The 16,157-nt window shown below is 38.4% G+C and overlaps 1 protein-coding gene across 6 annotated transcripts in view; it reads right to left on the minus strand.

Moving 5' to 3' along the window:
* ARHGEF10 (Rho guanine nucleotide exchange factor 10) overlaps nucleotides 1-16,157 on the minus strand; it is a 118,835-nt gene that overhangs the window by 17,857 nt on the left and 84,821 nt on the right. For all 6 annotated transcript variants that reach the window (XM_054195615.1, XM_054195616.1, XM_054195611.1 and 3 more), the window contains 4 exons: nucleotides 13,097-13,183; nucleotides 11,505-11,728; nucleotides 10,171-10,328; nucleotides 221-363 (listed from right to left, as the gene is read on the minus strand). In XM_054195615.1, coding sequence (XP_054051590.1) covers nucleotides 221-363; nucleotides 10,171-10,328; nucleotides 11,505-11,728; nucleotides 13,097-13,183 — 612 coding nt within the window. The remainder of the gene's footprint in view (nucleotides 1-220; nucleotides 364-10,170; nucleotides 10,329-11,504; nucleotides 11,729-13,096; nucleotides 13,184-16,157) is intronic.

A 16,157-nucleotide genomic window follows, 5' to 3' on the forward strand; every position in this document is an offset into this window, starting at 1 on the left:
CTGAAGGAAAATGGAAGCAAACCTAGGTCTAATGAGACATCAGCAGAGAACGTCACGGCGGAATTTCAAACTGCAGGGAGTGGGACTTAACAGAACTGAAACCAAATTTCATTAAAAGCTTCCTGAATCGTGAAGCTTCTTAAAGAGATTTTAATGTTCAAAATTTCACCACTTATACCCTATGGCATAGTATGTAAGCAATGCTTTTAAAAGCGTTTACCTCTATGGAATGTGTCACAGTGCTGATGATAAAAATCTGTCCACCACATGCAGCCCAAATGGTCTCTTCCATCACAAGCAGACTTCTGACAGGCAGAACCCCCAGTTTAACTATTTTCTGGGGTTCCGTGTTCCACGTCCCATCTGCAATAAAAAAGAAGAAAGGTTATACAAAAAAAAATTGTAATCTTTGGTTTAAAACAGTTTTGAAAACACTATCTCTCAAGCCTACTGCTCAAATCTCTGCATGTCTCCACTTCAAGCTACACTGTGATTTTTGTATGTTTAATTTTAGCTTCCAGGGTAAGTTTGTAAGGATAATGCAACATTAAGCATAAAAACAAAACCCAAACACTCATATATTTGTTAACCAAACAAATTTTATCTGGATTAATTGATAAACGAGGAATCCCACACTGCTGTTCTGATACAATTGCTTTCCTTTCCAGATGAAACGCAGTCAGAAAGCCGTGGCTGATACAATTTTCTCCAACTTGGAAGGAGCTCACAGCCAACCTGTTTCAAGATGAATCAACTTGCAACCAGGAGAGAATCATCTTTCATGTGAAAAGTAGTCAGCACGATTTTTTCTGTAGGTTCTAATGAGCACAGATGACTCTCTAAGAGCACACTGATGGAATGGACTTCCTGTTACGAGATGCGATGCTTCATTTAAGAAGGAATTTTTTCAAAACAAGAAATTAAAAATTAATTTTGTGCCAGCCATGTCTTCACTTTTCCTATTCTTCCCCCCAACTATAATACACAGTGTTTTCTGTGGACCAAATTTAGCAGATCCAAATTACATTAGACATGTCTATGTGGCACAATGAATTATTCAGAGACCTCCTGATAAAAACTGCATGCCACCGCTTACCGCTCTGGTCACGCTCACTTGCCATCTCTTTGAAACAAGGATTAGCAGATTATTTCTCTCCAAATTTAAGAGCTAGCAACATGGCCTTCTTGAAATAGTTGTAGCTGTCTCTTTTATACATACAGTTTGAGACACTATATATGTCAATAATCATTTTAATACTTTTATATTATTTTATTTCTATTCTAAGCACTGATTGAACAAAGTCTCAAAGATCGCATTTCTATCCATTATGCTTAAGTAATAATATCAGAATCTGTTAAAGCATCCGGCTTTACATTGAGATAAAATATGTCCAAAAAGCCCTCTTTCCTCACTCTAAAGCATTCTGCCTGCATAAGCTGCAGAGAAGTTGTCTACTTTACTGACACCGTTTTCAACTCAGTAACCGCCTACATTTTGATTGATGAGACCAAGGTAAATGCATCTTTATCCAAGCACTTAAGCATAACTTTTTTTCTTTTTCCCCAATAACAAGGGCATCTTTTATTATCTGCTTAGGTAAAGTAGTACAAAATTCCTGCTTCACAATAACAGCAGCAACAATGAGAAGCCTCAGCTCCGGAGTACTTCTCATCGCTTCTGCCATCTGCACGATACAACCTTCGCTGAGTCATTCTCAGGATGCAGCTCTCTTCTGAAAGCATCTTTGTAAAACTGACATTTAGTTTCAGGCCGCCAAAACAATTTTCATTATTTCAGTTTGCAAGTGAGAAGAGTGTTTCTAGTTATTAGCCTGCAAACTCTCCCCGCGATGTCAGAGTCACTCTGTGTTCTTCATGACTCATATGTACCATTACTAATAAAGAAACTTCTGGAAAAGTTTTTATTTGCTAGCAACTACATTATCCTCAAATTAAGTTCTTAAGTGGAGGCTGCCCATACCCTACGAATGCTTTACCCACTGCAGGCAGTTCAGAAAGCAGATCTGCGCCTGTGCGTATCCTGACTTCCACTGCATAAGTTATGCTGACTGCAGAAGTGGTAACAGCGTCCAGTACGTAGCACCCTCCTGTTTCCTTTTTAGAGATAAAACCGGCATAATTCTAGTATATTCTTCTGAAGGATGAAGACTGTGAATTTGGGCAAAGAGCAGATATGCTGAGCGAGAAGCTATCTTTTCTCCTGTAGGTATACGTTCATGCAGCACAGCACATTAATGTAAAGAGAAAACCATCCACTGAACTCAACAGCTCTTTCTCGTAAATACATTCAAGCTATACATTGATCTATATATAAAGCATAGCTGATGCTTAAGTGACAGGTGAATGAGGATTTTCAGGATCTCAACTGTGGACTTGGATTTAAATTTTGCTTAAATTTCATAGAATCATAGAATGGTTCATTTCAAGCACCTAAGGGTTTGGTTGTGTTTTGTTTTTTTTTTAATCTAGATCTTTATGCTCTCATTTTCCATGTAACTCCTCAGATGACTAAGCATTAAGCCATGTTATTAATTTTGATGAAGTCTTACTTAAAGTTATTATCTAGCATTTGTAATAGCTTTTGAGTAAAAAGAAAAATCAGTACTGGTGTCAGGTGGATGTCAATTGCAAAATAAAAATTATAAAACAACTTACTGCAAGGTAAGAAGGTGAGTTCAGTATTATCAGTGTTATGAATACTACCAGTGTTACGAATATTTGATTCAACAAATGTGCATTTCAAAACTCAGTTCTCACAAAACCACTTTCTGTTGGTGCTGTGAGCGCAGCACTTAACAATCCAGTCAGCTTTAGCAGTTTAGTGGGATTGGACATGTGAAAAAGGTGAGATAGAGACCCGATGTCCTTCATGTTTCCATGACTTCATGCAAAGAAACTGCAACCCCGCTTGATGTATCAGCCCAGGAAAAATCCAAAGCTCTACCCAGATGCCCTAGTCATGTGATAAGGCTATTCTCTAGTACTTTTTTATTTCCTCCTGCAAACATTGCTGTCTTCCTGATCAGACAGCATCCGAGACAGATGAAGGGGGAAAAAGGGTGGGGGGAGACTCTCTAGTCTGGTAATTAGGGCAGTATTTAAACAACAGGTCGGCTGTGTTCTGGGTCTCTGCCTCAGTGAATGCTTAATTAATTATACAAAGTGGAATGGCACCAGGAGGAGAAATTAAGCACTGTGCATCTCTCTCCTCTTATTTTGTGGCAGCCAGGGGAATCTCTTGAGAGTTGGAAGCACGGGTACAAATCCTCTCAAGCAAGGCAAGGGATTAAGCCTGATAATCCAACATACTTCTGCGAATGCTTTAACCACAGGCTGCTGGCTAAAAGCAAGATCACGACTTCATTTTGCTGAACAAGAATTTTATCACCCATCGTCAAAATTACTTAGCAAGTCTGCGCCTAGTTCACAAGTTGTTTCAAGACTACAAAAATCACACTTTTAAGAAAACAGAATACTCTCTGCCTCTTTTCCCTGATCTCAGTAGCCCCTATTCAATACCTGCCTGCACAGACTTCAGGTTTGACGTTGGCTACTTCATATTATCCGTCTGATCCAAAGTTCACTGTTTCTAAAATCTAAGTGAAAAGAAGTATTATCTCTGTTCTACTTGTGTAAACACCTGCAGATTCAAGACATACTTATGCAAGTAGGTCCAACAACTGGCACATATCCAGGTATTTAAAATTAAGCGCAGCACTTGCAAAAGATATGGAACGGCTTCATTTGATGTTATAAATCCTTGGCTAGTTGCTGATTTAATAAACTGATATATTCTTAAGAAAAAAGAAAAGCAGCAAGACATAGTAGCTGAGATAAAACTTCTGCCAACAAAAACTCAATGAATACAATAGGGCAAAGCCAGTGCAAGAGCAGCGTAAGGCATGTTATGCTCTTAAAATAAGCTCATAACACCTTAATGTATAAGGACATTATTTCCATTAGTGCATTTTCTTATTAATCTTGTGATTTTTATGAATTTTTGGAAATCGGTTATCCTTCCGTTTACTCAAATTTAATCAGATAGGAAAAATTTTAAAACAATGTTCTTTTTATAGGACAGAATGTTGGCTATTTTATCTTTCTGTGGTTTGTTTCCATAAAACCCAACGAAGAAAAGTAATACTATTTTACAAAATTTTATAAAAATAAGTTTCTTCTGAAATGTATAAATATTTTATTAATATTTAGTATTTTTTATAATTATAATTTGTTGGTGTTCTCAAGTCTTCATCTGAGATAACCTAATAAAATAAAATTTATCTCCTCAGAAAGTCTTTTTGAAAGTAGTGTAGTGGTTTTCCCTTCCTTTAGGCTTTCAGTCGAGCTGAACTGAACATGCTTTTTTGTTGGTAGCTTCCTCTTTTGCTTAGCAGCACTATTGATGATTTCAGCAGGGCTGCCAACGTGGCCCTGGGAACAGCGGTTGTTGGTTAATTTGTGCAGTGGAGCACAAGCATTTTTTCCATCACATGGTATAAACCAGCACTGTTGAGGAGTAAGATGGTAGCTACAGAAGTAAAAAAATGTTTAGCACATTTCTCACTTGGAAACAAGCTGAGACACTCAGGTCTGCTCTTCTAAACAAGGTGTAAATAGGGACGTCCTGTGCTACCCATGCATATAGTCATTTCTTCCTCCATACGCAACAAATTCTTCATGCTAAGTAGCTGAGAGAGCTCCACCTAAAGTTACAGAGAGGGGTGGTGCTGGAAGTCCCAGCATGAGATATGTAAATAAGACTGACAGCAATATCAACATATTTCTAGTAACGAGTATTAGGTGATACTGCTAACAGTGATAACATAGTCAAGACAACAGTATTTATTTCTTTTTCAGTATCACTGCGCTAGTCGTCTCCGTAACAGCTTAATACCGTTCCCTACTTTTCATAGCAATACCTCTCACCACATCTACTTCAAGTGGCGATCACATGCCAGAACCACACTCTTCAAACACACCGGAGCACTGCGTGGATCCACTCAAGCTCTGAAGCTGAACATCAGTGCTTTACATTCTACATATTCCTCCTTTCCTGCATTTGTCAAAGTACACAACTGTCTTGCCAGATTGATCAAGGTATCTTGCTAAGGAGCTGACCTTTCCCCCTACTCGTATACTTTCTTTCAGTTTTGCTCCTTTCCTTGATATTAATTCTCTGAAAATGATCACTGGTTAGTGTCATGAGGCCTCTCTGGATAGGTAAGTTATCAAAACTCTTGACCAACTTTGGAGCTGCCTATGATTTTACCAGTGAAGTCTCTCTGAAGAATGTAAACTTCTGTTCTGTGCATGGCCAGAACACCTCATCTGTTCTTGTTTCACATTCAATTGCAATCCTCAAAGTTGAACTTTTCTTCCTTTCATAAACCTCAGAGTCAGAACCTAGCAGTGTACACCTACAGGAACAGGCTCTGCAAAAATATACTACTTTCACTAAAACATGCAAAAGGCTTCCTCTTATGGGTGTGTGGCCTCAGTTCTCTCTATGGCAAAGGAAGGTTCACATCAATATCTTTAGGCTTCCAGAAGAGACCTTTAGCCACCCAGGTGAGGGCCACTCGGAATGGCAACAGCAGCATTCCCAATCCCTTCTTCATGTTGAAGATGAGCCACTCTTGGAAAAAAAAGAGCTAAAGCCTGTGTGAGAGGCAACAGAGCAAAAGTTTATGTATTAAATAATAATTTGATAAAATAGAGATCTTTTCAGCTGAGAGCCTAGTGTCCTAGCTATTAGGATACTATATGAGAAACTGCACATACTATTTGTCCTACCCTGTTTAAAAAAAAAACCAAACACATACAAACAAACAAAAAAAAACAAACCAAAAACATGATCAGTTTCTTACACTGAGGATGAATCATAGGTGCAAGCTCTGCACTGTGAATCACAAGTGGCACTTCTCTAACTCAGTGGCACCTGGAAGTAGGATGACATTAAGAAATGCCTTGTTTCAATTTGTTACCAAAATGGTCGAAGTTGGAAGGGACCTCTGGAGGTCATCGGGTCCAATCCCCCTGCTCAGGCAGAGTCACCTAGTGCTGGCTGCCCAGGACTGTGTCCAGATGGCTTTTGAATATCTCCAAGGATGGAGACTCCACAACCTCTCTGATCAACCTGTGCCAACGCTCAGCCATCGTCACAGTAAAAAAGTGTTTCCTGATGTTCAGACAGCACCTCCTGTGTTTCAGTTTGTGCCCATGGCCTCTGCTTCCATCACTGGACACCACTGAAAAGAGCCTGGCTCCATCCTCCTTCCGCCCTCCCTTCAGGCATTTGTAGACATTGATGAGCCTTCTCTTCCCTAGGCTGCACAGTCCCAGCTCTCTCAGCCTTTCCTCACAGGAGAGATGCTCCAGTGCCTTCATCATCCCCATGGCCCTGTGCTGGACTCTCTCCAGCATGTCCATGTCTCTCTCATACTGAAGAGCCCAGGAACTGGACCCAGCGCTCCAGGTGGGGCCTCACCAGTGCTGAGCAGAAGGGAAGGACCACCGAGCACACCAAGCGCTGTGAGTTTAATTCTGGGGGTGAGTGTGCAAGGGCTGGCTGTGCTGCTGTGCACACAAGTGAGAGGCTACACATGCCAATAATGTCCCAAAAAGACAGGCCTTGCAATCAAAGCAGCGTGTCTTTTTTGTGCATCTCTTCTCTCATCTGAACTAAAACTCTTTGTGAAATTACTAACATATTAATTCTTCTGGTCTTTGCCACAATCATTCTGAGTTTTCATTTTCTGTTTCCTGTTTCTCTCCATACTCTTTACCGGACTTCATGGAAAGGAAATGTACATCAGTGTCAAGAAGAAAGGAAGTAGCTGGAACTGACTACAGTATATCAGGAACAATACACCTATATTATATAAAGATTGTGATTTCCCTTTCCTAAGATGCTTTTGTGAATGAAAGTCAAACACGCGCTGACCTTTTTTGCTATTACATCACTCAGAAAACACATCTGCTGGGCCTTCTGCAATCATCACAAAGGGGTTTTGTTATGTTTTTTAAACAAAGAAAATACAACATACTTTTTCCTTAACCTCATCTAGAAGTGTTTTGCCTGGAAATATTCCTAATAACTTGGCCTGAGCCAAACACCAAATACACAATATTTCAGACTGATAACCGTGCAGCAGTTAATAGCACTGTAAACAAGTTCCCAACACACAAGGTGTCAAAAACTTTACAATCTGCATCACTACTATTCCTATACCTAACAGCATTTAATGCACTAGCTGTTCCACAGTTCCCCAAATCAGTCTTCTCACCCACATAAAACTAAGGATTGTCAAGGATAATTATTAGGGCTCCTATTTTTAGGATTAATGCGTTAGCTGACCTACATCCTAGTCTTTCTGTGACATTTTCACAGATCACCATGTTAGCTCACATTTAAGAACTGAGTAGACTTATGATATCAGCGTTCCGTGGACTTTGCTTTTAATTTCTGTTCAAATACATTCAAGCTCAAGTACTTTTCAACTCATAAGCAAAAATACACGGATACAGAAGTGTTGCACTAAAACATGACTACCCTCCATGGAGGAAGTCTCACTGTGCATCTTCAACTCTGCCACTAATGTGGCATGTGTTCCTCAGTTTACTACACATACTTCCTAGTTTCCATTTTAAATGACTTCAAGACAAGGCTTTCTGCAGCCAGAGAGCACTCTGGATGCTGTCGATCTGACAAAGTTCTCTTGTGAAGAAAATCAGAAGGGAGTACTTGCTGTTTCTAATCAAGCGGAATATTTACATGCATTGAGCCATCTGATAACAAGAAAAATTAGAGCTATTTGGGTACTGAACATCAAATGACAGAAGTCGTGGGTCTTTGACCACATGCATAAAGGCATCGTTTCAGTGACGGAACCAATCCACTACACTTTCTGCGCATAGAGGAAGAAACAAGGATCCCAACTCTAATAGAGACTGTGAGGTGGATTTTCATCCTAGAAGAAAAATTACCCCTTTTCATTCATGGAGTCCCACAACAGGCTGCACAACCATTTTACCTGTGCATCCCATAGCATTTGTCCTTCTCAGGCTTCAAATCAAGATGCCTTGTAATGCAGTGACCATATTTCACTTTTAATTTTTTCCTTAATCTCCTTTAGGCCCATAGACCAAAACCCAAGTTGAAGTGCACGGTTAGAAAGTAACCTTCTCTGTAGAACAGACTGTGATCCTGACGAATTGCACAAAGCTCTCGGGAGGCTGCATTCCCCCTCCCTCCCGTTTTACCACTGGGATTTGCTTTGTTTGTTTGGTAAAATAGGTCAGTGCCCATAAAAACAGTCCTCTAGGGCTGACCGCCTCACATGACCACAGCGGCCAGCTCTAAGGAATATGAACACTAACATGGGAGCAGCTGATTTGCACAACTTTCATGAGGCATAGAGAACTGAAATAGCACGCACAGACCAAACTGAAGGGAAAAGACTATAAGATGAGTCAGAAAATAAAACTGGATGCGCATTTCCCATCTCAGAGCTTCAGCAATCCTGAAATAGACTGCGGCAGGCTCTATGAATATCTAGTTGCACAGAACTGGTGTCTTCTGAAGAAGATAAAACGGGATGCTATGATCCTGGTCAATATGACATAACCTCCAGCTCTTAACATAATTCAGTCTGGTTAACAGCTCTGCCCTGTCCTTAATATCCTCTGCAGACATGCAATCCATGCATCCTTTCTTATCTAAACTGCCAAGGATGCCACCCGTGTTTTTGAAGTGGTCTTTTTTGGAAGAAGTTGAGTGACAGCAATTGCAGTCTTAAACAGCTTAAATATGCCAATCCCTTTCAGAGGAGATGACAGATTCACTTTACTACCACATCCAGGTATATGTGGAAACTAAAATGTCAAAAATGATGTTATGAGTCTAGGATCAAGGCCTCACTCCTGTTCCTCCAAAACAAAGAAAAATTTGCTATTCAGTGGTAAAAAAAAAAAAATTTAAAGGGAACTGAAGTCTAACATCTGGCTTCAGATCAGACAAGGGCTCAACAGGAAACCCACTGGATTGAAGATGGCAGCTGGTGAAAGGAAATCTCTTTCCCACTGCTTTTTTTTTTTTTCAGATTCTTTGTTGCTTGGAGGAAAAAAAAAAATCGCATCCTGTACCTTTCCCAAACTAAGTCTTCATATGATCTAACAGTGCATATCTAATTTGTTCCAAGATTCAAGATACTGAGCTTGGCTCCTCAGTTAGAGGCTAGCAGGATTTAGCAGCCGAGATATAGTGCCACACAAATGCAACTGCACAATTTACAGGGCCCACCTCACTAGAGAAGTATGACAACCATCATTATGCAGCTCACACTAACAGTACACCAGATGTCTGCGCTCTCTGCACATTGCAAAGTTAGGTGTCAAACTAATATCTCACTTAAAAACCCAGGTTTCAAATTTTGAGTAAAGCTTCACTGATTTTGAACAACTTTTACTATATACATATGCAGGAAAGTTAGTAAGACATCCTGAAGTACACAGAGAAGCACCCAAACCAGCTCTGAAGAAGATTGTTCTGGTTCGGAAGTATTACCTGGGTTTCTCCTTTACTCAAATTAGTTTAGCCTATTACTTAGCTAGATACAAAACAACCAACTGTGATGCTAACGGAAAAAGCAGTCCTACTGTGAAATACGTGAGTCGCACACATAGGAAAGACTTTGCGTATCTGAACGGTAAAAATGGAGCTGTCATTTCAAATGAGATACACAGGAATCTCTACCAATAGGGAATTTTTGTCTTTTGTAAACTTCAATACTGGGTAGTTGCACGCAATTAGCATTGTGCTGTGTAAAAGACAACGTACTGCCCATTATCACACAAACTTCTGGACTCTTGTAACGCTGAAGACCTTAGGGTTTAAGCTAAGGGGCACAAATCAATTTTCGTTATGTATTGTATGGTAAAAGTGGGAACAGCATCAAAGTATCTACTATCCTTCAAAAAGAGAAAACAAAGTGTGAAAAGTTTTTTCAGAAGTACTGAAAAGTGTAGTAACCTTAGTTCAGCAGTTTTACAGAGACTTTTTGGAAAATATAACAGTGGAAAACTACTTCTGCCAAAATATACTGACATGCAAGTTCCTCAGGATGTTATCAAATCATATCACTATGTTACCTTCTGCTTTTGTGTAGATTGAGATGTTTCCATTTACCAAGCCAGCAAACAAGTATTGAGACATATACGTTAAGCTCATAACAGTTGATTTTTCAGGAGTGAAGAAGTGCTGAAGTCGAATTTTCTTTGAGCCTTGGCAACTTTTGTAAACAGAAATACTATAAAAAGAAGAAAAAATAAACCTGTAAAATTATGTTTTATTTAGTTCTTACTAGAATATGTACAAAAGAAGTTTAGAACAAAATAGTGGGGGGAAAAGATTTTCTCGTCTCGTTCATAGACAATTATGGAAAGAAGTATCTTGACCCTCCAAAATGTTTATGTAGACAATTTGCAATTACTTAACATCGACATATGACAACACTTTTCATATTATCTTGTCTGGAGAAACATTTATTCAACAAAGAGACATAATAAAAAAAAATTCTGCTCAAAGTCCTTATTATGAGTCTATCCAAAACTTTCTATTAGTCAAAAAAAAAAAAAAAAAAAGAAAAGAAAAGGATTAAGTATTACCTGGAGAACTAGGGAAAGGAGAAGAAAAACTCAATACCAGACATCATTTACACTTAAAATTCCCACTATTCCTACAGATTATTACCATGGGTATGTTAGGAACATTCAATAACTAAATTTGTAATTGATATCACTTCACAAGCAAAGCTAATCAGGACAATTAAATGTTCAAATTTCTGGAAACAGCATTTTCCTTGGAGATTTTTTTTCTCCTTCATTTATACTGGTTAGAAACCCCTTCAAAAATCAGATGTGGTTACATACTTATGCCCTCACTAGCTATAACAGGATCTGTTTGCTTTCTTTTTTTATAAGTTTAGAAAATGTAGCTTTGTTCTTCCACACAAATCAAGTGATGACTCAGTAAGGTCATCAGTTCAGAGTAAAATAATTCATGTCAATAGTAAACAGCAATATTATTTATTTGCATGACAAATCCTGCACAATATCACAGTGTAGAAAGTTAATGGGTTCCTCATTTAACACTTCGTCATTCTGAAAATTTTCCAATGCCTAGAGATTATGTTGTAAGATTACAAAAGTAATATTTATATTTTTCAGACATGATGTATGATGAATTAATCCTCTTTCAAAGATATGCATTATTTTAATTTCAAATACTATATGGTATATTTTAATATCATGTGGAGTGTTTTTTTTCCTTGATTTAGGTAGAAAGGATAAGGTGAGGTCACTGGGTATTCATGAATACTTTCTTAAGAAGAAAACATTTTCTTGGAAGTACCTCACACAATTTTGCTACAGAATAGTAAACCCAATGAACAAATCATACACAGTACACTAAAAATGAGAATCACCTTCCTTCTTCCATGCCAAGGCAAATAGTAGGCACATTAGAAGTTTTTGCAGGAACATTTTCGGAGTCGAGCGCCTTATTTTGCTCTTTCAGTTTCTCCTCCTCTGGTATGTAGACCATGCAGAGAATCCGTGATTCCACATTGAAGCACTCAATAACCTTGGGGCCGGAGCTTTGAAACGAGACTATTGCAATCTGGCCCATCTGATTAGTACAACTGCCAATCTGAATTGGAAAAAGGAAAGAAAAGAAAAAAAGACCAAGACTGATACCTGTCTCCAGGAAGATCAGCATTAACAAGAAGGAATGATTGGAATGTTAACTTGAAGAGCGCACCTCAACTTATGTGTGAATATGAGTTTTCATGCATTAAGACCTAAACAAGAAAATAATTCAGCACAAATACAAGAGATTTCAAAACACGTATGCAAAAGTCCCTTGTATACTCAAAAAAGTTTTTTCTTTTTTGAAAGGAGGCATATTATAGCCTGTTGTGACATCTGATTCCTATGTTTATACATAGTGTAACACAATTGTGGTAAGTACCTGTGTAATATGTTATTTTAATAACCAGTGTTCTAAGTTATCTCAGATTCTTTAAAACAGATAATACAGCCGAGGCCTCTCCTTTGCACAGTAACAGGTCTACAAACAAATGCTCTGTCCCAACAGAAAAAGAGATTATTAACATAGTGCCTTTCGTAAACTTGTTGATACAGGTTCCTAAACTTTTCCCTGATCCAGAACTAAATATCATCAATATGTTCACAAATTTGTACATTTTAGGGAGCTAGGAAAAGTGGGAAAAAAAAAAAAAGTCTGCCCAAACAGCAATAAGTGTTTTTATATAGTAACTCCTTATGTTTATATGAAATGAAAAAACATAGCAAAGAGACAAAAAGGACATTTCTGTGGCAGTAGAAAGATTTTATTGGCATATATTTGTGATGACTGCTTACAAACAGTGAAGACAAAAACAAATTATATGGGTCACCTTGAAAAAGAGCACTGACAAAAGCCATTCCTAACTTCTACTTTTAGTTCACAAGGGTTCCCTTAAAATTTCAGTATTGTAGTAACAAGAAAAGCTTGTGAAATCATTAGCTTTTTTTTTAAGTGTTGGCTATCTCACTTTTTCTGATGGAATAGCTGCATATTTGAGGTCATAACAATATGCCAGAATAGGGTGGTTGGGTTTTTTTTCCTATATACAGACTTAAACAGATTATTTACAGCTAAAACATTTTTTAAATATGGAAACAGACAATAGGACAGTGTGAGCTCATATGTGTTTTAGCAGCCCTCATTATAAATTAGCACATAACTCGCTTCCAAATGTGCTCAGCACTTTGGAATCTGTTTTGCGTCACACTAACAAATCACACACAGATTAAGTGACACGCTACTGAGAACAGCGAAATCACATCGACAAAATTACTAGCTATCCTTTATAGAAATCCATCTTAAAACATACAAAGAAAAAAACCCTCAAAATTTATTTCAGATCCATATGTTGCTGAGAGTCACAAAAAACAATGCAAAAAAAAAAAAAAGGAGACAACCCCCTTTTTAGCTTTTAAAGATTACACTTACCCAAAGAAAACCATGTTCCATGGCGCAGGAATCTGACTCCGTTTCACCAGGGAGGTATGGTTCAGGATTATAAGCAGCACATTCAATCTTCAAAGGAGAAGAGAGCAGTTACCACATTAAAAAGAGATGTATGTTTCTGTCTAATTTTGTCTGCAATTAACTATAACATTTAAGGACATCAAAGACTCACAGAAGGCAAGAAGTCAGTTTAGTCTGTCCGGCTTCCCATGGGCAAGGTCAGCTACACGTGTTGTGCCCAACACATTCCTTATCTACCGTTACAGACGTTAAAAGCCAAAGACTACAAATTTTCTACCTGATCTGCTCAAATGCTTCATGACCTTTAAGTTTTTCCAAGTACCCAACCTAACCTCATCCTTGCTGTAATCGTTAGCCTGTTACTTCTCATCCCAGCCACCAGGTACATACTTCCCTTCTGTATTGTCCTTTTACGTATAATGTCAATATATGCTGTGACCCTGCCTGAGTCTCCTCTTCATTAGGCTAAATTAACATTATCACTTCATTAAATTTAAAAATCTTTAGAAGAACTTATTTTTTTTTTACTCTCATTTTTAAAATTCTTGATTATTAATTATCACTTTTCAAACTGGCATCTCTCCAGCAAATTTATCAGCTCCATATATCTGAGTGCAGAACTTTCTCACCTGAACACGCTATTCTAGCAGAGCTGTTAGCAGCACCACACCATGATTACCTCTTCTGTAGCCTGTTTGTACACGTCCCGTTGATTATTTGCTCTTTGTAGTAATATTACATTCTTAACCAATCCTTAGCTTGCTGGTCTATTAAAAAAATACTTTGAGAGACTTTCTACTCAACCACTTCCTCAATCTGTACTTGTGAAGCTCTTTATTTCTGCCTGAGCGCACCATGTGTCTCTCCTACAGACTGTCATCCCCTTTTTTTTTCCCACCCGTCAAATTATTTCTCCAGGTGCTTTACTCAATTTGAACGCTAATACCATCATCCGTAATACTCCCACCCTCTCCCAACTTCATGTCATCATGTTACTATCAGTAAATTAATAACCATACTCATGATTTTACCATGCAGGCCATTTAAGAAAAACCTGAAAGCTACACCAGACTCAAGATCTATATTTAAGTCCATCCCGCCTCTGAAAATCATTCAAGCACCAAGGCTCTGAAAACAGGCATTTTTATGAACAGTCATGGATTTCTATTTTCCCTAATTCCCCTAATATCCATGGCAGAGCTCCCTAAAGCTTATGTAAACACTTTAAAATATATACAAGCAATCTATAACTGTGTAGAGAATAAAAAGGTTTCTGATGAGGTGTGATACTACATTTTTAGACAAGATTCTCTATAATTCAGACTAACGTTCTTCACTCAGACATCAATGTCATTGTGATTATATTGCAGTACTAGAGACAATAAGGTTAGTAACAACTTAGACAACTTCACCATAACCTGGCAACACCACCTCACAGCAGTGAATAATTAAGAAAAAAAGGAAATGAGCAAGCATAAGTTGAGTTCCAAATTCCCAGCTGACTTAATTTTCAAAAGTGTAAAGAATTTCACAAGTCTCCCTGATGACAACGGGCATCACCAAGTGATTAGCAGTAGTAAAAAATAATTTTCTGTACTCACCAAAGCAATTCTCTATAAGGATAAAAGATGGAAACGGACAGATGAGAAAAAAATAAAAAAGAGCTATTTGTGCCAGTCTTAGCATGTTACATTTAACACATGCTGAAGATATCTACTTGTAGTGGTGATTTACAGTAGCTGTGACAGCTAAATACATCACTAGTGAAAGAAAAGACAGCCTCCGCACTGGATATTTCTGGGGCTGCTTGTTACATCTCTGTGTTACTTTGCATCTTAATCAAAACCGATGATGTTTTTCTATAGTTAAACCCCAGTAGTTTAGCTCTCAGTCTTGACAGAAGCCCTTTGCCTGGGTTGTAAACTGGCTCTGATGGAAGAAGTTGCTACAGGCTCCCTAACACCACCTGAAGCATCACACAGAAGGATAACAAGCAGGATCAGCCAAGCAGAGGGTCTCTTCCCACCCCAAGCTGGGGCCTGACACCCAAACTGCAGCTGAGGCTGCAGAAAACCACTAATAATACTTAGATGATCTTTTCCAGTAATATCAAGGATTTAGGAGCATCAGGCGTTACAGCCGGGCTCAACCCCATGTTATCTTTAGGAGCTGCAAAACTGGCAAAGTTGACCCAGAGCTCAGGCAAATACTGCCACATTCTGTGTTCTCCTGCGGTGACCAAGGCAAAGACTACCACCCAACTGTATGGGCAACAGACTTTCCTGTCCTTTCAAAATTAAGTAGATCCTGTTGTAACTTCAAGGCTCATGGCAATAGATTTATAGGACTTACAGATGCATTGGCTCTAAGGAAACATAAATATTTTAATTTTCTGCAAAAAATTAAATTAGCTTGGTTATTTCACCAGTGGTGACTTTTTTAAAAAGTATTCAATACAGAAAAAGCTGACTGTTTAATAAGACAAGAATGACTATGGTTATATGGGAGACCGGAGACTTTCAGTAGACTTTTGGATGCTGTAAACGGCAGCTCCGCTCTGAAAACCAGTATCGAGGAACGGCTTGATTTAACACCATTACACATGTCAAATGCATTTCCAGCTAGCAATTATTTTCCCCCAACATCCAGGCCTGTAAACTCACACCAGAAGTGAAGCTGCCAGCTGAACTTCCCTCCTATGTAGGCTGTCCTAGCAACAAGGGTCCACAGACTTACTGCTCTAAGCAGTAGCCATGCAATGATGTTAATTTAACATTGGGATTCTGGCCATACATATACAATTTAATTTCCACCAGTGTTTTTGCACAAGCCTAACTGACTGACAGTCAATAAGAAATCCTGTTGACGCTCAGGAAAAAAAACTGTATACAGCACCCTTCTCTTCCGTCTGTTGGTTGGGACATGCCATACTTATTTTCATTAAAGCCAGTAGTCAATATGACTTCAAACTGACACATTACTTTAGGAAATGAACCATTAAGACAATATCTGTATCCCTATT

The sequence above is a fragment of the Rissa tridactyla genome, chromosome 3, assembly GCF_028500815.1.
Source record: "Rissa tridactyla isolate bRisTri1 chromosome 3, bRisTri1.patW.cur.20221130, whole genome shotgun sequence".
In the NCBI taxonomy this organism is placed as follows: Eukaryota; Metazoa; Chordata; class Aves; order Charadriiformes; family Laridae; genus Rissa; species Rissa tridactyla.